This window comes from Xenopus laevis, chromosome 1S, assembly GCF_017654675.1.
Source record: "Xenopus laevis strain J_2021 chromosome 1S, Xenopus_laevis_v10.1, whole genome shotgun sequence".
Taxonomy (NCBI): Eukaryota; Metazoa; Chordata; class Amphibia; order Anura; family Pipidae; genus Xenopus; species Xenopus laevis.
The window spans coordinates 31,083,523-31,107,972 of record NC_054372.1 but is presented as its reverse complement, the minus strand read 5'-3'; the positions used below and the strand labels follow the sequence as shown (position 1 = coordinate 31,107,972).

General features: G+C 37.1%; 1 protein-coding gene across 1 annotated transcript in view; it reads right to left on the bottom strand.

The window, feature by feature from the left end:
• LOC108706602 (tumor suppressor candidate 3) overlaps positions 1–22,047 on the bottom strand; it is a 107,313-nt gene extending 85,266 nt beyond the window's left edge. Inside the window, exon 1 of the mRNA XM_041579489.1 lies at positions 21,888–22,047. Coding sequence (XP_041435423.1) covers positions 21,888–22,010 — 123 coding nt within the window. The 5' untranslated portion in view covers positions 22,011–22,047. The remainder of the gene's footprint in view (positions 1–21,887) is intronic.
• Positions 22,048–24,450: the final 2,403 nt, after the last annotated feature.

Sequence of the window (24,450 nt, the reverse complement as noted above, 5' to 3'; positions counted from 1 at the left end):
ATGCCATACACCAAATAATATGTGGGGCTATAATCAAACACTGAGCATTAGATCAAGATTTTCACCCTACAGCAAAGAAGTCAATTTAATAAATTTCCCTCTTAAAACTAATTCAGGGGCGGATTCATCAACATTCAAAATCTTAAAGCAATGTGAGATTATCTGTGGCAAAATTCATGAATTTGAAAAAGTTGAAAAATTTATTTTCAATATTTATTAAGAGCACAATACACAAAAATAAAAATTCAGCATTTAAAAGCTGGTGAGTTCATAAGAAGTCAATGGGAGTATAAGCAATGTTTCAAAAATAAAGCTATTTTTTCAATATGAGTTTTTAAAATTAATTTGAAATTTGGCAGGATTTTTAAAATTCAATTTTTTAAATAAATATTACATTTTTCTAAATAAAAAAATCCCACTATAGTGGTTTCATCTCACAATTCACTGCAAGTTCTTTTTGTATGTTTATATATGTGTAATTATGATGTCACACTCTAGTTTTGGCCCAGTTTTGGGGTTAAAGGTGATGGTTGGGGTTTCACTTCCTGAAGACGGCCCGAGTGTAGGAGCCGAAACGTTGAAATAAAGCCTATCATGTTTTTTCATAAAAGCCCTAGGAGTGCGGTTTCATTTTTGTACCTATATATTTAATCAGCAAAGAGCCAGCACTCTCGAATAAAGTGTTTGTTTGCCTGGGTGCACAATTAATATAATATCTCCATCCATCCAAAGAAGATCAGCACTCGCAGGGCTTAAAACTATGAAAAAGGTTATATTGAAAATAACACATAACATAAGACTAACGTTTCGGACCAGTCCAGGGCCTTTCTCAAAGAGATATATATATATATATAAATGTCGAAAGAAAAAAGATGCACACCAGGGTTTGTGTACAAAAGATTAAAAATCCATATTTATTAAATTACATTAAAAAATTCGGCCAACGTTTCGGTCTGCTCCTAAGACCTTTATCAAGACCATATTTTTAGTACATCCACCATGTTTAAATAGCTAAAAACATGTCACTCCGAGTTTTTTAATGTAATTTAATAAATATGGATTTTTAATCTTTTGTACACAAACCCTGGTGTGCATCTTTTTTCTTTCGACATTTGGATAATTTTGCCCTTAAAAATAGCACCCAGGTATCAACTCAGAATCAGGCATTACGGTGTGCGTTAAGAACTTCTGGAATATATATATATATATATATATATATATATATATATATATATATATATATATATATATATATATATATATATATATATATATATATATATATATATATATATATAGTCTTATGAAGGATCAGCACACACTGTTCTGAAGTGAAGTAATAGTGTTTATTTTCAAACAAAACACATAAACACATAAAAATGTCTTTTGTTTGAAAATAAACACTATTACTTCACTACAGAACAGTGTGTGCTGATCCTTCATAAGACTATATACGATTTATTGATCGTGCACCACTGGCAACATCTGTCTGAGTGCTGGTACTGTGGGACTGCATATATATATATATATATATATATATATATATATATATATATATATATATATATATATATATATATATATATATATATATATATATATATATATATATGGTGCATACATAAAATGCTATTGCAAATGCCATGCTATACCAATTGCAAAAATGCAGATTTATGCATGGGGCTTAGTGATGATGAAATAAGAATAATTGAGAATATAATGTTCTCAAAAATCTCAGCATTATAGACTGGTTGTGGGAGAATAAGGGCAGCCAAAAATTTTTTTTTTTAAAAAAAAAACAACCATATCTTCATGTATACATACAGGTCATTGAAAAAAAATATGTAAAAAGAAAATAGAAAAAAGAAGTAAATAAATCTATACCACAGCAAACATTCATTCTCACTTGAACATAGGGGTAATGATATTTCAGAGTAGGAACACCATCTAACTAATATGCAATCACTCAATAGGGTATGGCTGAATGAAAGTCTACAGTCATTTTCTGTGTGAAAAACAGGCAACATAACTTAATCCTTAGTAGAATCCAAGCAACACTGGCATTGCCAACTGTAAAACAGGGCAAAGACCAACCAAGGATGTTGCTTTTTGTGACACCTCATATTAAATTAATAACAACACAGAGTGAATAAAAATGATTAATTAATTAGGCCCTGAATTAAAACAAATTTTAAACTACTTAAACTAAAAGATGCAAAATGTAAATGTTATTTTAAAATGGTTAATCATCAGAGGCACAGCAAGAGAAAATCATAGTTAAAATATGATGAAGAAAGACCTTTTTTAAGGTAAAAAGCATAAATTATACAGAAATGTTAAAGTTAGCTAGTATTTTAGGCACTCTATATACAGTACCTGTATTCTATTTGCTTTCTTTGCAAAAGACCAGATTATAGAATAGCATTGCTGCTGACAGCTATCCAGCCCTGCAGGCATATTTAAAATATCAAGATAAATACAATAATTTTTTGCCTTCATATTACCTGTATGAAATAGTTATTTTTGTGAAACGGTTTATTGCACTGTTTAGCACAAGGGTATACGGGAATAAACTGTTATTTGCCCAGTTGGCTTTTACTTAAGGTTTTCTTGGCTTAGAGGCTTAATGACATTTTTATGTCAAAAATAGACCATGGCAGTCTTCCCAATATATAAATCTTTAATTAGTGGAAACCAATTCTATAAAGAGGCATTTCAATCTTCTCGGGAATAAGTGTAGCAGCAACATTTTACAAGCAAATATTGTAGCAGATGTAAAGATTAAAAATGCTCCAAGGATCTGGAATAATTTTAGTTTTATCTAACTATAAATGACATAGTAAAATGGTCACTTGCAATACCATCTGTGAAGCCATAGCAGAATGAGGAGCAATATCCTGATGTATTGTGTTGCTTTAAATGTTAATAGTCTTCTTGAGATGGTCCAATTCTTTTGGTCACCTTCTGGAAGTCAGGGTCACTGGTTAGCTATTGCAGTGTGTACCCACCCCTATTTTTGGTCTTCTATGTGGATAAATTACACTGGATCCCATAAAACATATTTTAATAATATGCTATATAATGTAATACTTACAGCTCTCACAAAAAAAACCCTTTTTCTTCATACATCTGTTTCATCCCTCTTCATGGAGGTTACTAATACCAGGGAGGCAAATTTCACAGACCAAGTTGTGAGTATAGGGCTCCCTTGGCATTTATGAAAGATGCAGTGGCCACACAAATTGCAGAAATTACACCACAATTCACCACCAGATAAATAATATTTATGTTGATATTTTTAAAACTAAAACTTTAAAACCAAAAACTACGAATTATTCAAGATTCGGATATTCAGAGCTTGATAAATAACCCCCTTTATGTCTATATATGTCTTCAAACAGACTAGAACAATATACATTCAATGCAATATACTGTACATCTTGAACAAAGGACATTACATGAGCTTGAAACATCATATAATACATAAATAACTTATTTTGCATCTTTATACTGTGCCAGCATAAAACAGAGATGTATTTCGTATTATTGAGGAACAGCAAAAGAAAACTTTATTTTTAGGTATTTTTCAATCCCCTTCAGTTTTGTTTTGCTCTTTCCCAAAAAATGTTTCCTGCCCCGACCTGTACCTGTGTGCTCCTCCCGGTATCTCCTGTGCTGTGAATATAAAGAAAGCAAATGCAAACTACAAAGTTCCTGAAGGTGGGAAACTAAGATGTAAAGTGGCTAACTACTTTAAAACATTACACTGAAGGGCAGGTAGGCAAACAATTTCCCAGCGAACTGTAATTATATGCTATAGATTATTATTACATTGTTAGTCAGCACAAAATTTTCAATAACATGGTATACAACACTAAGGGGCCGATTCATCAAGAGTCGAATATCGAGGGTTAATTAACCCTCGATATTCGGCTGGGAACTAAAATCGTTCGACTTCGAATTTCGAAGTCGAACGATTTAGCGCTAATCCTGCGTTCGATCAATCGAAGGATTTTTCGTTCGATCGAACGATTAAATCGTTCGATCGAACGATTAAATCGTTCGAATCGAACGATTTTAATACAACGATCGAAGGAAAATCCTTCGATCAAAAAAAGGTTAGCAAGCCTATGGGGACCTTCCCCATAGGCTAACATTGACTTCGGTAGCTTTTAGCTGCCGAAGTAGGGGGTCGAAGTTTTTTTTAAAGGGAAAGTACTTCGACTATCGAATGGTCGAATAGTCGAACGATTTTTCGTTCGATTCGTTCGATTGCGTTCGAATTCGAACGAATTTAACCAATTCGATGGTCGAAGTACCCCAAAAATACTTCGAAATTCGAATTTTTTTCATTCGAATCCTTCACTCGAGCTTAGTGAATCGGCCCCTAAGTGAGAAAATGTATACCGGGACAGGGAACCTTGTACAGTAAGCATTTTGTATATCAATTACGGCAAAACTTACGTGTCCGCATCCCACTTTCCTCACTTTGGGTGCACCTCTTGCTGTTGCTCACTCCTCCACACGTTGGGTTTCAATCCAGCCAATAATGTAGTCCAAACAGCAAAAAAGAGTTAGGGAGTGTATCCAGACAGTAGTTCTTTAAAATCAACAAGCTTTATTCTGTGTTTCATTTAAAAACAGTGAACAGGAAACCACATGAAACATACTTCCTGTTCTATGACAATGTGATCACATAGAACAGGAAGTATGCTTCACGTGGATCCCTGTTCACTGTCTTAAATGAAACACTGAATAAAGCTTGTTGAATTTAAAAAAACTGCTGGCTGGATACACTCCATAACTCTTTTTTTCTAAGTATTGTGTATACCCCCCCAAAAAAAAACTAATAAGCTACTTAATTTAATTCTTGTTTTTACTTAATCCTAACAGCAGTTACCTTTAAATACAATAAACAGCTCAAAATATAGCATCAGTCTTCTTGCACACAAAATATTTTTGGAATTTAAGGAACTCTAAGGGACCTATTTATTAAATCTTGATTTTGTTTGAGTTTTTAAAAGGGAAGAACTCAGATTTTTAGAGAAAAAAAAACGTGAAAATGTTTCGAGATTTATTATGCTCTGAAGCTGCTAAAAATCTGACTCTGAAAATACGCCAGCTAAAACCTGTTGAAATCATGTAGAAGTCAATAGCAGATGGTCCCTTTAACAATTAGAACATATTTTATACCTTCAGGATTGTCAATAGTTTTGAGCTGTTTGCGCTGGTCTTCATTCGATAATCCAGAAAATATGAGTTTTCAAGGCAACAATTCAATAAAGTCGAGTTTTTGGCTGGTCAATTCGAAAAAGTTGCACGATATGAATTGACTTTCGATTTTGTGGCGACTTTTTGTTGCAAGAAGTTTTTTAAAGAAAAAATAGCGGATTTGGTGCTTTCCTAGTTATTTTACCTTTATATGAATGAGTACAAAAAATATTACAGTACAATATATATTCACAGTCTTAACCACAAGAAATATCAAAACTGATATTTCAGAGGGTATGGGTTTACTAATAATCTATTATGAACATTCTATTTAATGTACATTGTAACTTTGTACCTTTGTGATTTTGTAATAATGGAGCACAGTAGGCTAAGGGTAAGGATAGATAAAAGTACTTCAGTTTTATTGTACACTGTCAGGAACATATCATTACATCGTTGCCCAAGAAGAAATTTAATGGTATAAAAAAATTAATTTTTTTTTTTACAAAATCAGTAGGTTATCATTTTAATTTCACTATTTATTTTCTTAGATTATATAGCAACAGTGCCATTATCTTTTTTAAAAAAGTTGGGCATCAACAATTGCCACACACTTTTTTTTTTATTTTATTTATCTTTTAGCCAAATCAGAAAGCATGAGTTTGCACTGGGAAGGCTAAAAAAGAACTGTCTCCGATGCATCTATATAAAGCAGGCCCCTATGTTTTCTGCATGTTCATGTGGATAATGTCTAGGTTAGAAACTCTAGTCAAAGCACTGGCGAATTCCTTAATAATCAAGGTAGGAGAATTGTCAAAATGGTCAAAATCACTAGACTGGGATTCAGGAAAGATTAAGCTCAAAATCAGTATAAACACTATGATCATGGCTGAGTAAATTTATTTTCAAAAAATTGTAGTAATCTAGGAGTAACTTGGGCGTCATATATTGCAAAGTTCATACTGAAGCCTTCCCCTGCACTTTACTTTGTACACAGCAGAAACATGCTTTAGTAGCATGCTATAAACTCAGCATCCAGTGCCCAGTACAGACTGGTGTCAGAGATGGTGTTATGGGGGGAAATTAGAGCACTAAGTTTCATGAAATAAAGGAGTAAAATGCTGTACAGTTATATTTTTCATGTTATTAATTTGTAGAACTGCAATTCGTTAATGTTCTATGGTGGTTATCCAGCAATTCTAAAGTGAACGTGCAAAGAAATACTGCTTTTGATCCCAAAATAGGCTTTTTAATTTGTGAAAATAAAGGTTAATTTAACACATTGGCAGGAAAAAAAAATCATCTTGAAAGCCTTAATTACTTTGAAAAACAAAGCTTTTACTCCAGTTAATGAACTTATAATTTATTCCTTCACAGCCAAATAAGCATGGGTTTTGCATGAGTGCACAATGCATTCATTCTTTAAGAAAAATTGACTTGTTACTATGGGCAACTAATGTGGTGGCAAAGGGCACTGTAGAATTATCCTGACACCTCTGACAGGAAAAAACCTTATAGCTTATGATATAAAACATTAGAAAACTCTGTTGTCCGATCCAAAATTATTATCATCACAGCTGCCTTGAATACTGATGACATTATGAGTAAACGAGTCGTGCCATTTAAATATTATTTAATAGATGCCAACATGTGTGCTAGGATGTCAACACTGAACCCTACTGCAAGGTTCAGACACAGTAGTTGTTCAGATAATAAATGTTGCATAAACGATGTATTATTTTACATAGCAAACAAAAGGTCTTTGGATCATTGTATAAGCCAACCTTGCCACTGTCAATTCATCCTATGTAGGCTGAAGGGTTTGTTCTACACAATATTTATTTTTATGCTTTAACTTTGATGATGTTTTTGGATAGATATGATCTTCTTTTGCCTTGCATTTAAGAAAATGTACAAAATTCCAATACATGTCATATTTCATAGACCAATATGTGATGGTAGCAACAGGGGAGATCTGTGAGCAGATGGGCCTGACCTTTATATTTAAAGGAGAACTAAAGCTTGACTAAATAAGTAGGACAGAAATGTTGTAAACTGTGTTTTGGGCTTCTATACCAGCCCAAAGCAGCCAAAGCTCTTTAGCATTAAAAACTGTTTCTCCAAGACAAGACCTACCTAAATTTACTAAAAAATGGGAACGTGAATTACAGGTGGAGTTTACTCGAGATCAATGGAATACAAGTTTCCTTTTAACACATACATTTTCAATTGCTTGCAGAACACAAGAAACTAATTACAAAATCCTCTCTAGATGGTATAAATGCCCAAATGTTTTACATAAAATTTTCCCATCGGTGTCGGAGCTCTGTTGGAGGTGTAATGAGGCAGTTGGCACCCCTTTGCACATCTGGTGGCAATGCCGCTTACTTGTTCCTTTCTGGGAGATGGTGTTTCAGGTTATTAAAAAGGTAGAAGGTGTTGATTTCCCATTTGACCCTGCTATTGGACTTTTGTCAATTCTGCCCGGTCCTGTGGCTCCATATAAGAGATCTCTCGCAGGATATTGTTTGAGTGCTGCCAGAACAGTGATACCCCGTCATTGGAGATCAGCAAACACGCCTACGCTCACAGAATGGTATACAGAAATGGGCTCAATTATGCGCATGGAGGAACTCTTAGGTTTTGCACAGGGTCGACAAGATAGTTTTGTGAGGACATGGTCCTCTTGGGTAACATTTATGGCAGCCATGCCTCCGATATGATCCCACACGGACTGGGGGCTACTTTTCCCACAATAACCTCACTGGTACCTGCATAGATACATATTCGGTATTATGACAGACATGTGTTTTGGTTAGGAATTGGCTGAGCACCTCTTCTACTTTTTCTTCGCTTCCCTTTTCTTTCTTCTTGTCTTTGTCTTTTCCTTTTTTTTCTATTATTATTTCTTCACTGGCTTGGAGTATGACTGAATCCTATTGAGATTATTTATTGCTATTCTTATCTCGGTACTATTGTACAGCTTCTCAGGTTAATACAAGAAATACATAGGTATGTAATACTTCGAGATTCACAGACCAGGATTGAATTTATCTGCTGAACGCCTAGATTAGTAACTGAGATAATGTGTTTACATACTTAATATGATGCTTTTGCTTCATTTTATCGTACGTTATTACTTTAACACACTTTGAATGAGAAATTATTGGATTCAATGTACTTGCTATGTGAATATTTTTGTTTCTTCCTTTTTCTGTATATGATAATGCTTACTTCTTAAATAAAGAATATACAAAAAAAAACTGTGTCTCCAAAGATGCCCCTGTAACTCCCCATCTTTTATTCTGTTGATTCACTGCACTTGCTACTGTCAGTTTCTGAGCTTAGGGACCGATGCACAATATACTGAATATAAATGTCACAATATAGGAATGATTAGTAAATAATTTAAATTATTGGTACATTGCAGCACAGAAACCAGAACAATTAGTTTTAGATTAATTTCAGTTTCAATTAATAATTTTCAATTAGTATCAGAATGTAATAATCAGCCCTGTAGCATCAGCTTATATGACAGGCAAACCTCATTTTCTACTTGATGATTTGTGATGACCCCTAAGCTTAGCTTCTCAACAGCTGCTCAGAGCCCACTGAGCATGTGAGTGTCAAAGACACTCCTAGCAAAATTCAGGATGGGGAACTCCTGTGACAACTTTGAAGGCCTGAATCATTACTACTATAGACATGCCAAACCTTAAGGGAAGTTCTATAAGTTCAGTATATAAAATATGGTATTTGTAGTCATATTCCTTTTTAGGGTTTAGTTCTCCTTTAAAGGAACAGTAACACTAAAAATTAATAAAATTAATGAATTAAAATAAATAATGTAGTGCTGCACTGCACTGGTAGAACTGAGGTGTTTGCTTCAGAAACTCTACTATAGTTTATATGAACAAGCTGCTGTGTAGCCATGGGGGCAGCCATTCAAAGCTAAAAAAGGAGAAAAGACACAGGATACACAGCCAATAACAGATATAGTAGCATCTATAGTATACAATGGGATTCTTCAGAACTTATCTGTTATCCAGCACTTGAATGGCTGACTAGTGATGGGCGAATTTGGGGGCATTTCGCTTCGCAGAAAAATTCGTGATTTTCCAGCGAAATTCACAAAACAGTGAAAAATTTGTGAAACAGCGACGGCGTATCGTTTTAGATGCCGGCGTCCATTGGGGGGCTGACCCCTAAGTCTACACAGAAGCTTGTTTATATAAACTATAGCTGTGTTTCTATAACAAACACACCAGCTTTACCAGTGGAGGGCAACAGTACATTATATTTAATTTCTTTGAACCACTTTAATGTTCTGGAATTACTGTTCCTTCAAGATGAGAGTGCAAAGCAGTGTGGCCCTGTAATTATGGTCTGTTTCAGCAAAGCTAGCACTCTGAATAAACTAATACACTGAGCTAAACCAACTATAATTTTATGAAACCTGTAGCCCAGTTATAGTGATCGGCGAATACATTCAGCAGTCGTGAATTTGTGGTGAATTTCCATATTTTGTCGCTGGCAAATATATTTGTGAAACTGTGGCAAAAACGTGCCTGTGAAAAATGCGACGCATCAAAAACATTTGGCCACGTATCAGAATAGTCGCACGCATAAAAACTGTCGTGCGTCAAAATTATTCATTGACTTTAATGCATTTGGACAAAATAGGCGCCCATATAAAAATTGACGCCGGTGTCAAAATTTATGCGTGTCAAAATTATTTTGACGCCTATTGACTTCATTGCATCTCGCTGTAAATTCGCTCATTTTTTGGTGAATCTAAATGGGACAAATTCGCCCATCACTTCATTCATCATAGACAAACTCTGTGTAAGAGATGCACCTGTGTCTGTTAGTTTGATGTACAGAGTAACCTAATGCGTGTAGTAGCTGTGCACAGTTAGACCTAAAGCTTGCAGTTCTGGACCAAGCAATTGGTCATCCGTTACAAAACTGTACCTCCACCTTACCTGACCCATCCTGATCCCACTTGCCAATGGCTGAGTACTTCTCCATCTATTAATTATACCGTCTCCATTACCTGCTCCAACCTTCATGAGACATGGGTGGGTTGGGAACAAGTATAGATAATCATGGCACAGTGAGACAGGCTCCATAGGTATAGGTATAACCACTGGGGGTGCCAAAATGTTAGTCACTACCAAGAGATAATAATCAGTCCTGTTAGCTGAAAACTACATTTGGTCCTTTTGCAGGAAAATCATGCCGCCATCTCCTGTCCATTCCAGTTCAGGTGAACATGTGCCATAGAGTGAAAAGCCAAACTTTAAAGGAAAAACTTTTCTTTTAAAGCTTTTAAATTTACTGCAAAAGCACATCTGCTCAGGGCAGCAGAGAAGATATTGTTCTTTGGTACTTATACAAAAAAGCCATTTGCTGTTGCAGTTTTCAGAGAACACGAGTATTGGCCTAGCTTCCAGGCAAGAGATTACAATCACTTGGGGTGCTTCTCTATTAATGGATACAGTCAGGGCCACCATAGGGAGAAGACCGGGCAACAGTCCCGGAGCCAGGACAAATTATGATCTGAAGGGGTGTCCCGCCACATTGAGTAAGTTACATACTGTATAAATGTAAGTTCAAATGTACATAAAAACATCCCTGACTTGCCTAGAAACTTATAATGCTTACGTATGTTATGTATTGTATGAAGCAAGGACAAGGCAGAGAAACTTGACAGGGGAAGGAAGGATTGTCAGGTTTAAACTTAGGGCCAACTCCACTTACCCTAATGGATTAAACAATTTAAGGTAAATGAGATTGACCCATGCATTAATTATTTTAGCGATTTACATGAACTACTTGAAACATAAGCTGTTTATGGCAAGAGCTATTTACTGAATTATATCAATCTTGTGTAGTTTTTCTCAGCATGTTCCTTGAACTTCTTTATCCTGTGGGCTCACCCTCTCAAGTCACACCGTAAAGGCCAGAAATTCAGTAATTCACATAGAATGAATTGTGTCACACTTGAAACATGTTGTGGAATATGGAATAAAAAGTAGCAGCACAGTTCTGCGGTGGTTGTGGCCTCCTTCATTCTATGTGAATTACTGAATTATATGAGTGGCTCCCACAAGAACTTTCCAGTAGTGGAATGACTAGTTATTGGGTCCTGAAACAAGATCATTGGACCCCTAAACTTATGCTATTTATGTAACTTACAAAAACTTTATTTACTTAACGGTATTTACTTACATAGCTTCCATATCAAGCAATAACAAGGGAGAGTAGAATGACAGACAGGGGCAGGTAAATGTGTAGGGTTTAAACTTAGGGTAAACTCTTCTGACTGACTGACTTATTAGCAAATTAATTAGCGGAAATATTTACATTAACTACTTATTATAGAGTTACATCAACTGTTTATATTGGGATCTATTTACTAATTGATATGAACTATCCACTACATGAACTTTTCAGTAGTGGAATTACTAGTTATTGGGCCCCACAGCAACATTATTGGGCCCCTAAACCTTTGGGAACGAGATTTCCCATTCTATATATTGCAGCTGCAAATTACATTTATGGATTTGTAGGCCACCTGCCCATCAAGTTTAACATTTTGTCCTAGAAAAACGACCTTCTAATTGTTTGAGAAGCACATACAATGGACGTGGTCAAAAATGTAGGTACTGCACACTTGTATTCAATAATAAATAATGAGTATGGGGGCCCTAATATTTATGATGAATGTGCTTTATTTTCATTAGAATAATTCAATTAGTAACAATGATTATCTCAATATAGTATATGTTCAGTTGTTTTTTGGATAAAGGCAACAACAGCTGGGGGGTGCCAAAAGTTAGGTATTCCCCCAGTTATTGTATCCATTAACTTGATACCCTTGGGCCGGTGCTCCTGTTAGCAGAAAACTACACCAGCCCAGGATTCTTCTCATTAAGCCCCACAGAGTGATCCTCATCCTGCACCTTGTTCCTTTTTGTGGGTGTGCATGCACAGTAGTGTGCAAAGTTACACTTTAGCAAAACAAACCTGGCTTTTTCACTCTACTGCACTTGTGTTGACTCCATGATTTTGAATTGATCGAAGAAAAGCAGAAGCTGAACAAGAGGATTGCTCTGTGGTGCTCACTCAGAAGAACCAAGCCCATCACAGTTTTCTGCTAATAGAAGCCCCAGCCCAGGGTATCAGGTAAGTCATTACAATCACTTGACTAGACTCTTGGCACCCCAAGTGATTGTGAATTATCTTCCTCCTTTAAGCCATAGCACAGACAGACTACTTTGTATATAGAAAACATGACAATTATTTTAATATTTAAAAAAACATAAATATTTTACAGTGGAGTGATATTTCATATTTGCTCTATTAAATGGGATGTTGATCTGTTGCAAAGTCCCTTTAAAGTGGAGGCATTTTACAAAAAAATTCACTTTTTAGAATTAATTTTATTATAATAATTGTTATTATTATTACAAATATGGGACCTGTTATCCAGACCTGCTGCTTTCCGAATAATGGATCATTCTTTAATTTGGATCTTCATATCATAAGTCTACTAGAAAATCATTTAAACATTAATTAAACCCAATAGGCTGGTTTTGCTTGCAATAAAGATTCATTTTTAAAAAATTGTATTATTTGGATAAAATGGTCTCTATGGTAGACAGCCTTTCCGTAATTCAGAGCTTTCTGGATATCGAGTTTCCAGATAACGGATCCCATACCTGTATTATTATTATTATTATTATTAAAGTCAGTGCTCAACCTTAGGGCTTCTCCTCTGGAGAAGTTGGTCATCATCCCTCTACTTCACAATGTCAATGCAAAGGTGAAAATCTTTAAAAGGGATGGCTCGGCTTTAAGAACCACTACACATGCTGGTCCCCACATCACTACCTGGAAGCAAAAAGAAGCGATGCTGAAACATGAATGAGTGTGGTCTAGGTATTCAGTAGCACATAAGGCCATGCTGAAGATTCATACCCACTTCCAATCGCTGGATCTGAACTTTTCCATCAGGCAAGTGCTGACTTTAATTACTAATTATTAATAATGATCTTCTTTTGCATAGTCCTGCCTCTTTGGTATTACTTTACAAAAACTGAACATAACTTTAATTTGGGTAAGAACTGACTCTTTTAGTGGGGTAAATGCAAAATCTTTAGAGTTGTGAACAAACAGGCTCAAAAACTGCAGATGCTGTGCTGCGAGTTTTATTTTTAACACAACATGTTTCGAGCTTAGTGGCTCTTTTTCAAGTGGTAATCAGTGCACAGATACAAGGTTTTAAATCAAAATGTCTCCACCCCCCTGACGTGATACGTTGCTGAAAAGATTGACACGATGAGGTCACTGCGTTGGGGATTTCATCGCCTAACCCCACATTAGATTCTGTGATCTGTGAAGACTTCAAAGTCCAATAGTCCGTGGATTTAAAAATCATTTAAAACAAATACACTTTACCCCTTGTATTGCAAATACGCCTACAAAAGAGTCCAAGTAGCTTCCAACCAACATTTCCTGTTTCATTTATATGAACCCATATTTTACATAAGTAATCAACATATTTCATGAGTAAATATAGAACCGTAATATTTTACATAAATTTATAGCCGTGCTGCCCCGTGTATCTTACCAATCAGAGGTTCTGCCAGTGGGGTGGAGACATTTTGATTTAAAACCTTGTGTGTAATGTGCACTGATTAACACTTGAAAAAGAGCCACTAAGCTCGAAACATGTTGTGTTAAAAATAAAATTCGCAGCACAGCATCTGCAGTTTTTGAGCCTGTTTGTTCACAACTCTAAAGATTTTGCATTTGCACCAGCCTCTAACTCGGACTGAGGCCGTGACACGGGCGATCAATCGTGACCAAAGGTACAATAATCTCTTTTCCATCTTTTAGTGGGGTATTACTATATTCATATCCATGATAAAACAAGGAGTAGTACTTAGTATCTTACTTCCTTTTTTGATATTATTGCATCCTTGACTTTTTATCTATAAGGCCTGCTTGACTAGGCACTAGTCTGTTGGATTAAACCGCATATAAATGACACATTATGCATAAAGTCAAGCAACATATCATCATGTAGCTATTGATAAACAATACATAGGATACAATACGAACCTGGCTTTCACACACCCTTAACAATGATTAATGTAGTGCTGTCTGGTGCACAGTGGTAGAGGTCTGGCAACCCCAAATTCAATATCCAGAAAGCAAGTATCCAACGGGACACAGAACTGATGCAAGCAAGGAACACCTTGCACGTTTAATGCGGAAGTGCACTGCAACGTTTCAGGGTCACGGCCCTTGCTTGACAAAGGGTAGTAACCCCAAAATGTTGCACTGCACTTCCGCATTAAACGTGCAAGGTGTTCCTTGCTTGCATCAGTTCTGTGTCCCTTTGGATACTTGCTTTCTAAACAATACATAGGGCCTGATTTAAATTTGAGCTAAAATAACTGCAGTCTTTTTAAATCACACCCTTATTGGAGATGGTCATATATCCTTTGTGGTATGATGAGCGATGGTGGGTGTATCTTAAAAGTCCTTTCCCACAAACAGAACAGAGCTGGTTTGTAAGCCTGCAAAAAGATACCAATTATTTAAAAGATTTTGTAGTCAAAACAACAGTTTCCCTTTCCATTTGACTCTGTTGACTAGGGATATGAAAATAACAACTGCCCTGTTTTTACATTGACCATCAGGCATGTCATGCATTATGCATCCAATAATGCACAATTTAAAGTCAACAAAGTCTTACCAGAAATTACCTTATAATCTTTTTTAAAAACAATGGAATTTACCTTAATTCTTATTTGTATTTCTTGTGTGGTTGATGTTTGAAATGGCAGAAAAAATGTAATCAAAATCAGAGGATTAAGTGTGGGCTCAACAAATGTAACACATATAACACAATTGCATTCAATCCACTAGGCTGATAACAAATGTTCTCTCAGAAGACTGTTTGCTAGCTGATAAAGTACAATCGGCAATCAAGAATGCTCATTCATCAACACTGCAATCAACTCATGTTCTTTTTAGTGTTAGTTCAGCAGTAAATTTCTGATGAAACAATGGGGCTCATTTATTAACGCAGCGCAGCGCTAAAAAGAGCGCAGTGGCCAGACATTTGCCCAGCGCATGCGAGTATTTAATAATGTAGCGCACGATACCTTAACAGTGCGATTTGTGCGCTAATGTAGACACAAGACAGGTGCGACGTGTGAAACTGCGTATCAGCTGTCGCAGTGCTTATAATAAATTGTGCGCACAGGAAGATACCGCAAAGGTAAGGATTAGTTGTGCTCATGTATGAATGCGCTGCTTTAATTAGTTGCGTCACATATTGCGCATATTGCGTTCACTTAGACGCATCTGCATTTGTTTCTGTGCTAATATTTGTTTGGTTGCAAAGGTGTTTAGCCTACCTGATACCCTTAAAGGAACCTTGGTCAATATAAACATGTTGGGTGGAAGGCGTGGTTAATATGCACTTTACAAGGGTTGTTCATCTTGAATATACTAGCGCAGCTGGGCAGGAATGCGCATTTTGAAGAGCGTTACTATTACGCCACGAAGAGGCAGGCGTAAAAATTGTGGTGCTGTTGCCCGGGTGCAGTTTTGCACATATACAGACGCAAATCTGCGACGGCCGCAGTGCAAGCGCATTGTAGCCACGCCCACAGCCACGCCCCTAACAACCACGGCATCGTTTGCGACATAAATGCCCAATCTTTTGCGCAATGCGCATAAACAAAACCATCGCAAAAGCTCTGTGTTATGCGCAATATCACGCAAATATATTAGCGATCACGCTTGTGATGGCGCAGACAACCTTTTGCGTCCACTTATGCGCTGCGCTGCTTTAATAAATGAGCCCCAATGTCTCTTTGAATTTACCAACAGCAATAGTAAAGAAATAGTGACTGGCGATATCAAACTACATGTCATATTTATGTTTGTGTTAATAAAGTTTTGGAGAAAAGAGTCATATTATTTTATTATTTCATTACTAGTGTCACATTATTCTTGAATGGGGAATGTATTACTTGGTACTCTTGTGCTTGTTTGTGAATATTCTCATTCATCCATATCTGTAGAAATAAGTCAAATCAACTCATGTGCTTTTTTCTATTTCATTTCTCACATGCAACAGTAAGGGGCAGATTTACTAAGGTTCGAATGGTAAATTCGAATTTTCAAAAAGTTTTTATAGGTCAAAACTCACAATTTTGAGTTTAAAACCACCAACTCGAATTCTAATTCGAATGTGAGATTTATTACACCTCACCCCTGCAAACAGCTCTTATTTAATACTTTACAACTTAAAACTAGTTATGGGCGAATTTGCGGCGTTTCGCTTTGCCGGAAAATTGCGAATTTCCCGCGAAATTCACGAAATGGCGAAAAATTTGTGAAACGGCACCGGCATCTCGTTTTTGACACCGGCGCCCGTTTTTGACGCCGGCGTCCGTTTTGGCGAATTTTTTTGGCTGAATTTTCGCGGGCGTTTTGCAAATTTATTCGCTGGTGGCGAATCGCACAAATTCGCAGCGAATTCGTGCCTGGCGAATAAATTCGCCCATCACTACCTAAAACCTACCGAGTTCATGTAGAAGTCAATGGAACCATTCAAAGATGTCAATAGCCTTCCCGACATTCAAGTTTTTTTAAGAAGAAAACTCAATTCTAATTTGATTCTAATTTTCGTGTCGTACCTATTAGATCGAAGTTCAAGTTTTTTCATAATTAACCTCCCATTTGAGTTGTGAGTACATTTGAGTTTATTAGAGTAAAAGAAAAAATCACATAACTCTAAAATTCGACCTTTGATAAATAACCCCCCTAACACTTTCTTGGTTTAGGCTAATGCCACACTGGAGCAGGAGGGGGTGTACATGGAGATACAGTAAGAGCAGACATATAGAGCCAGATTCAATTCAGTGAGAAAACAGTTTATCACGTGAAAACTCATGGACGAGATTCAATTTGAGATGAAATTAAATTCAGAAAAACTTATTTAATTGTTTCATGTGAATACTCTATTGAAATCTATGAGAAAAACTGGAACTGAATAAGGAGAAAAGTTTTTTCTCCTCCAATTGAATCTCATTAATGAATTTTCATATGATAAACCGCAAGTTAACTTTTTCCTCACTGAATTGAATCTGGCCCATAGGGAGAAGCAAAGGAGTTCAGAGCTTTGAAAGACATGAGGGGTCATTTATTAACACTGGGCAAACTTGCCTAACCTATAGCAACCAATCAATTCTTGGCTGTTTTCAGGCAGCGGCAGGTAGAACAATGAATGCAACAATATGATTGGTTGACATGGGTAACTGCCCACGGGCAAATTTTCCCAGTGTTGATAAATGACCCCCACGATGAGAATGTTATACTTTATGGAGGGCAGGTACTACCATGAGGCAATGTTCAAACCAGTTTAAAAAACAGCATAAAGCTGCCTTTAAAAAAAAACAACTCAACTCTTCTAGTGCAGAGACCCAGCATAAGCATGCAGCAGGTGTGGGGGGGCTGCAGCCCTAGAACTAACCCGATTTTTAAAGATCAAATACCGTTATCTGTAAGGCACATTTATAGGGGTTGTTCACCTTTCAAACAATTTTTTCAGTTAAGTTGTTTTCAGATTGTTCACCAGAAATTAAGATGTTTTTCAATTCTGTTACATGTTTTTTTTTTTTACCGTTTTTCCAGAATTGAAGTTTAAAGTGGAATGTTCCTGTCTCTGGTCTGGCAGCTCAGTAATCCAGGTGTAGAATCTGAATTGTGACCATTTGCTTCATTAGTTGATGCATTTCTAAGCAGTGTCATGGAATATAAGCAACTTTTGTATCAATTATGACATATATACCTACTCATAAGGGTCAAAGATATGAAATGTATCAACTTAATGCATCAGTTTAGAACAGTTTATACCCCCAACCCCCCATGCTGCTGTAAACTTCAATATTCGAAAACCGATCACAAATAAATAATGCACTTAAGAAATCCTAAAAAATACAGTATGGGGTTATTTATTAAAACTCTATTTTTTTTTTGTCTAAAAGTTCTAGTTTTTTTTTCAATAAAAAAACTTGAATTTTTAGAGAGAAAAAACAAATTTTTCAAGATATATTATGCCCTGATGCTTCTAAAAGTCCAAATCCGAAAAAAAAAACTCCATCTAAAACCTGTTGAATTCATGTAAAAGTCAACGGCAGCTATCCATTTAAAGGGCAAGGGAAGAAAGGCTTGAAATGTTGCACGTTATGTTTTGGGCTTCTGTACCAGCCCCAGGCAACCAAAGCCCTTTAACAGTAGAGATCTGTGTCATCAAAGATGCCCCAGTGGCCCCCCATCTTCTTTTCTGCTGATTCATTGCACATGCTCTGTGCTGCTGTCACTTACTGAGCTTAGGGAGCACTCACAATATAGAGTACACATAGAATAGAAATGTCATAATATAAGGCTGATTAGTAATTAATACAGATAATTACTACATGGCAGCACAGAAACCAGTGCAACTAGCATCAGAATGTAATAATCAGCCCTAAAGCATCAGCTTATATTACAGACCAACCTCATTTCTGATGGATAATTAGTGACGACCCCTAAGCTTAGCTTCTCAACAGCTGCTCAGAGCCCACTGAGCATGTGAGTGTCACAGACACTTTCCAAGATGGTGACTCCCTGTGACAAGTTTGAAGTCCTGGATCATTGCTGCTATTTAGAAGCTGAAACTTTAGGCTGGTGCAATAAGTTCAGTATATAAAATATGGCATTTTTAGCCATATAAATTTTTAGGGTTTAGTTCTCCTTTAACCATTTGAAAATGTTTTGAAACTTCACAAATTTTGGGAGTTTTGGGGTGTGTTTTTTTGAGTTTTATTGAATTGCCACTTGATTTTTTCTATCCGATTTTTTCGTAGATAAGCTAAATTTGTGAATGGGAGTTAGGTTGAGTTTGTCTCTGCTAAAATATGAGGAAAATTGAGTCTTAGTAAATAACCCCCTATATGTTAGTTTCAACAGATGAGTCTTCAATCACTGTTTGCTGGGGGACTACATTTTTAAATGCTTTTAAATGCATCACATATTTAGAACCTCAATAGGCAGTAGGACTCGTACTACGAGGCACCTTGATGTGACATGTGAGTTTACATATTTTAGCCAAAGCGTGAATCTTTGCGCCACAATAATTCACCTTTTGTTTGTATGTAAGAGCCTTCAAATGTAATACATACATTCATAAGGATAATCTTTGGCAACCCGCAGTACATTAAATAGGTATTTTTCCCCATAGGCAGGTGTTCCTTTATGGAAAAATCTGCACTGACCCAGAAAACTTTTTAAAGTAGCACTGGGCTACCACCTTCTCTGTCTCTTCCAGGCAGGCCCGGACTGGCAATCTGTGGGTTCTGGAAAATGCCAGAGGGGCTGCTATAAGGTGCCATAGAAAGTCAGTATTTAGTGGGCTGGTGGGGGCAGATTGGGCCTCTGTGTGGGCAGATTGGGCCTCTGTGTGGGCTGATTGGGCCTCTGTGTGCCTGAAATGCCGGGGCCTATTTTGACTCTCAGTTCGGACCTGCTTCCAGGCATCCCTCTCAGGATTTAAAGTGCACCTACCTATCAGAAGAAAATCCTTTCCCTACTGGAGGTGTTGGCTAACAGAGCCTGTATTGCTTGGGAAACAATATTCGTGCAAAAAAATGTAGATAGTGAGTGCTATGCTGCCTGCACTGGGCAAGGACATTCCTAATTTTTATGCTTCTATCCCACCAAGGCCACCTGCACAGGGAGGGAGTTCCAGGTACAAGCAGCATAGTGCTACCTGCATTTTATGTACAAAATCGTATTGTTTCCCAGAAACAGAGTATAGACTCTGCTACAGAGTGTAGCAGAGTGTAGGGATGAGCGAAACATTTTGTTACGTTTTGCCCTCAAAAAGCCCATGGACTCTAATGTATGGTAACAGGTCTGGGTGACAGGTCCACTTTAAGGTATAGAGATTCAAATTACCCTAAGTCCTGAGCATTCTGGATAACCGGTCCAATACATGTAAACACCACACAACATGTCCCAATAATAACAGCAGCACTCTTGATTACAAGGCACATATGTTATTGTGTGGGAAATTCCCCAAGGTGTCAGACAGAAGTCATTTGTCTTGTATATTCTTTCTTGCCAAGCTAAGCCCCAGATAAATGCTCTCGCTACCCTGCTCCTAAGGCAGCCCTGATAATGGCTGCCAGAAGCGGAAAGGGGCAAGCACTGTGCTGTATGCTGTACCATCTCTCACCATAGTAGCTAAACACAGGGCCGCTTTAAGGTCTTGGCGGGTCCTAGATAAAAATCAAATTTATCTACCCCCTCACTTAAAGGAACAGTTCAGTGTAAAAATAAAAACTGGATAAATAGATAAGCTGTGCAAAATAAAAAAATGTTTCTAATATAGTTAGTTAGCCAAAAATGTGATGTAAAAAGCCTGGAGTTTAATTGCATCTCCAATTGAATCTCATCCATGAGTTTTCACTTGATAAACCTTTTTCTCACTCAATTGAATCTGGTCCATAATGTAACGCTGCCCTGCACTGATAAAAACGGATGTGTTTGTTTCAGAAATGCTACTACAGTTCATATAAATAAGCTGCTGCGTAGCCAAGGGGGCAGCCATTTAATATGAAAATAGAAAAGGCAGGTTAAGGTCTGAAGCATTTGGCAATATTTGCAGTTATCTGGAATGGATGTAATAATTCTTCTGCATCCAGTTTATCTATTCCTCAAAATGTAAGGTAAAGTCCAAATGGGACCAAAGTGCTTTTGCTCCCAAGACAAGAAAGCCAATGTGTGTCCCATCCAACCCAGCCCTGAACATTGTGTTATCATTAAAGGGAATGCCAAACCAAATAATATTTTTTTTTGCCTAAAAAAAAATTATAATTCAGCTCAACTTTGCAATATACAGTCATTACATTATTCTATTTTATATGGTATACACACACACACTGATCATATATATACACATGCATACAGAGGTATATGTCTGCACAAACACACACAGGTACCGTGTTAGCCCATTAAAAAAGTTATAGGGTAGAACTTTTGATATAAAGCATAACAAAAGTGGTGTAAAGGTGATACCTTTATAAACAGACACACAGTAGATTGTAATGTATGTAACATTGTATGTTCTATATATGTAATTCATGTCATTTCTTGTATAAGCACATTTATTTTACAGCGCTGTGCAATATGTTGGCACTCTAAATCTTTTAATAACATTAGCTAACATGTGCTTATGCAAAACAAGGGATGAGAGAGTCAAGAGGGTCATGTTACAGGCCACCTGAAGGAACTTAATGCCTCCCGCTACTAGTAACAGATACACTGCCTCCTGATATCAAAGGATTTGAAGCTGACAGGGAAAAGGAAGGGGCTGTACTGCTGGGCTGTCACTGTCAGATTTGTCTTCTACAGATAAGAACCTGCACATAAAAAACAATATAAATAACGTGGAACTGCAACCACAGTGTGATCCCATTGAATCAGTGGGCCCTGAGCAAATGCCCCTTTACTAAAGAGGCCCTGGCCAAACACATAGACAAAATAACACGAGACAATGCCTTTAGCTAGAAGACTGAACAAAGCATTGAATGAAGCTGTACCTCTTTTTTCTTCTGTCCCCCACCAGACTGCAGGCAGAGCGACAGGATGAGCAAACTGGGGACAATCAGCCATCGCTGCACTGACACCTTCTTATTCCTCGCCATCATTCTAACACTCTGCATCCCCAGCAGCACCTGCTCTCAGCTCATTGGCTTTCCCAGCTGGCCTGGAAAGCAACCAATCAGCACGTAGGAAGGATGCAAAGCACCATTGTTATTGTAGTTCTTTTGTTTGTCCAATCACTGACTGGTGTCTACTCTGATGCTGCAGAGATGCTGACTGGTGTTGCTGGGGAGGGCCACTTTGATAATCAGTCTATAACAGCCCACCCGTGCCTCCCCTCCTTCTTCATCCCTGTCTGCTTCAAATCCTTCAATAGCAGGAGGCAGTGCATCTGTTATGAGTAGGGGGGAGGCATTAAAAGCTTTGAGGCTAAGTGTAACATGACCCTCTTGACTCTCTCATCCCTTGCTCTCAGTCAGGTTAGGGAGGAATTAATGAACCTGTGATGCTCCTTCTTTGCCTCAATTCCCCCTCCAGCCCCTTGTGCCGCTGTCAGTGTCCAGTCACATTACTCCATATATGGCACAAAATATATTAGAAATAACACTTTCTTTCGCTATTAAAGGGGAAAAAAGTGGATATAGTGAATGTATTTGCTTTAGCACTAGTGATGGGCGAATAAATTCTCCTGGCACGAATTAGCTGCCAATTTCCACATTTCGCTTCCGGTGAATACATTTGGGAATCTCCCGCTAACATTCGCCGGTGAAAATTTGCTGGCGTCAATTTCCAATTTTCACGATTTTTTTCTTGAAAATGTTCAAATTGCTCGTTTTTTTCCATGAAAACGTTCCAATTGCTTGATTTTTTTGTGAAAACTTTCAAATTGCTCCATATTTTAATGAAAACGTTCAATTGCTCGATTTTAGTGAACACATTCGAATTGCTCGATTTTTATGTGAAAACTTTCGATTTGCTTGATTTTTAAGTGAAAATGTTCGAATTTCAAGTTTTTTCACCGTTTCGCGAATTTTGCGGGAAATTCGCGAATTTTACAGCGAATGGGAGAAATTTGCCAATCACTGATTAGCACATTTGAATAAAGTACCCCCTCATGGAACTCCGAGGTTACTTCTAATATCCTCATATTTTGCAACTGGGCGTACTTTATTTATTATAATACACAAGTTTCAGCGAGTCATGTGACAGAAATGACATCAGCAATCACCGTTTATAACTGATGACATCAGAACTCACCGTTTATAAGGATATAATTTACAAGATATTCATAGCTTTTGTGTATTATATGGAAATATACATCTGTATGCATGTGAATATAATTTTTTTGGTATATATTTTCCAGTCTCTGTATGTATTTGCATGTGTCACCCTTAGGGTTGCCACTTGGTCGGTATTTTACCAGCCTGACAAGTAAAATTTATGCTTCACCCTATTGTTAATAATAGGGAAAAATATAAATATATAGGAAGGCAGGTGTTACTTTCTAAAAAAGGTGACAACGCTAGTCACCCTCCCCATGATGAAACCAAAATGGCCTGAACACTGTCTCAGATCTGTCAAATTGGTCTATGTAGGGTAGGGGTTTTTATAATTAAGGGTTTGGTTCTCCTTTAAGCTTCTCTGCATTGACATTGCTTGATCAGTTACATTCCTAGAAAGTTAGGACTGATTATGCAGAAGTTTTAACATAACTTCTAATGTACCTTTTGCAATATGCGTAACTTTAGCAATGTTTTTCCCGATGGTGGCGGTGCAACTGGAGATGGTTGGAGCACACTGGCTTCAAGCAATTAGTAGCAATCCCATCAGTTATATTTGCCCCCCCCCTTCAGTTATATCAGCAGGGCAAATTTGTGGTTTTTGGTTTGGCAGTTTTTCACTTAAAGGGGTTGTTCACCTTTGTAACAAAATGACAAATCTAACAGTTCACATGAATAGAACAAACTTTTCCATAGAAATAGTTAACAGAAAAAGTACAGTTCAAGAGATATTCACCTCAGAAGTGTCCCTGTACTAATCCTTCAGTTCCACACAGACCCTGTGCTGGGAGGGGGTCACTGACCCCCAAAAACACTACAGTGTTCACTTCCTCTTCCTTATATGACATCACACTTTGTACTGGCAGCTAACTTAACTCCTATTGGCTATGTCTGCTGTCAATCTGCCACTGCTTCCTGTGCTGGGGAATTTGAGCAGCATTCAGGTACTGAAGAGAAACTGTTACAAGTTTGTGAGGGAGGGGGAGTGTGGGCTTGGGCTGCAGAGACTTCAACTGTGCAGATGGGGGGGGATCAAGGTTCTTGGGACCTGGAGTTTTACGGATAATGGATCTTTCCATAATTTGGATCTTCATACCTTAAGTCTACTAGAAAATCATGTAAACATTAAATAAACCCAATAGGCTGGTTTTGCTTCCAATAAGGATTAATTATATCTTAGTTGGGCTCAAATACAAGCGACTATTTTATTATTACAGAGAAAAAAGAAATCATTTTTAAAATGGATACTATGGGAGATGACACTTGTACTTTCCCGAAA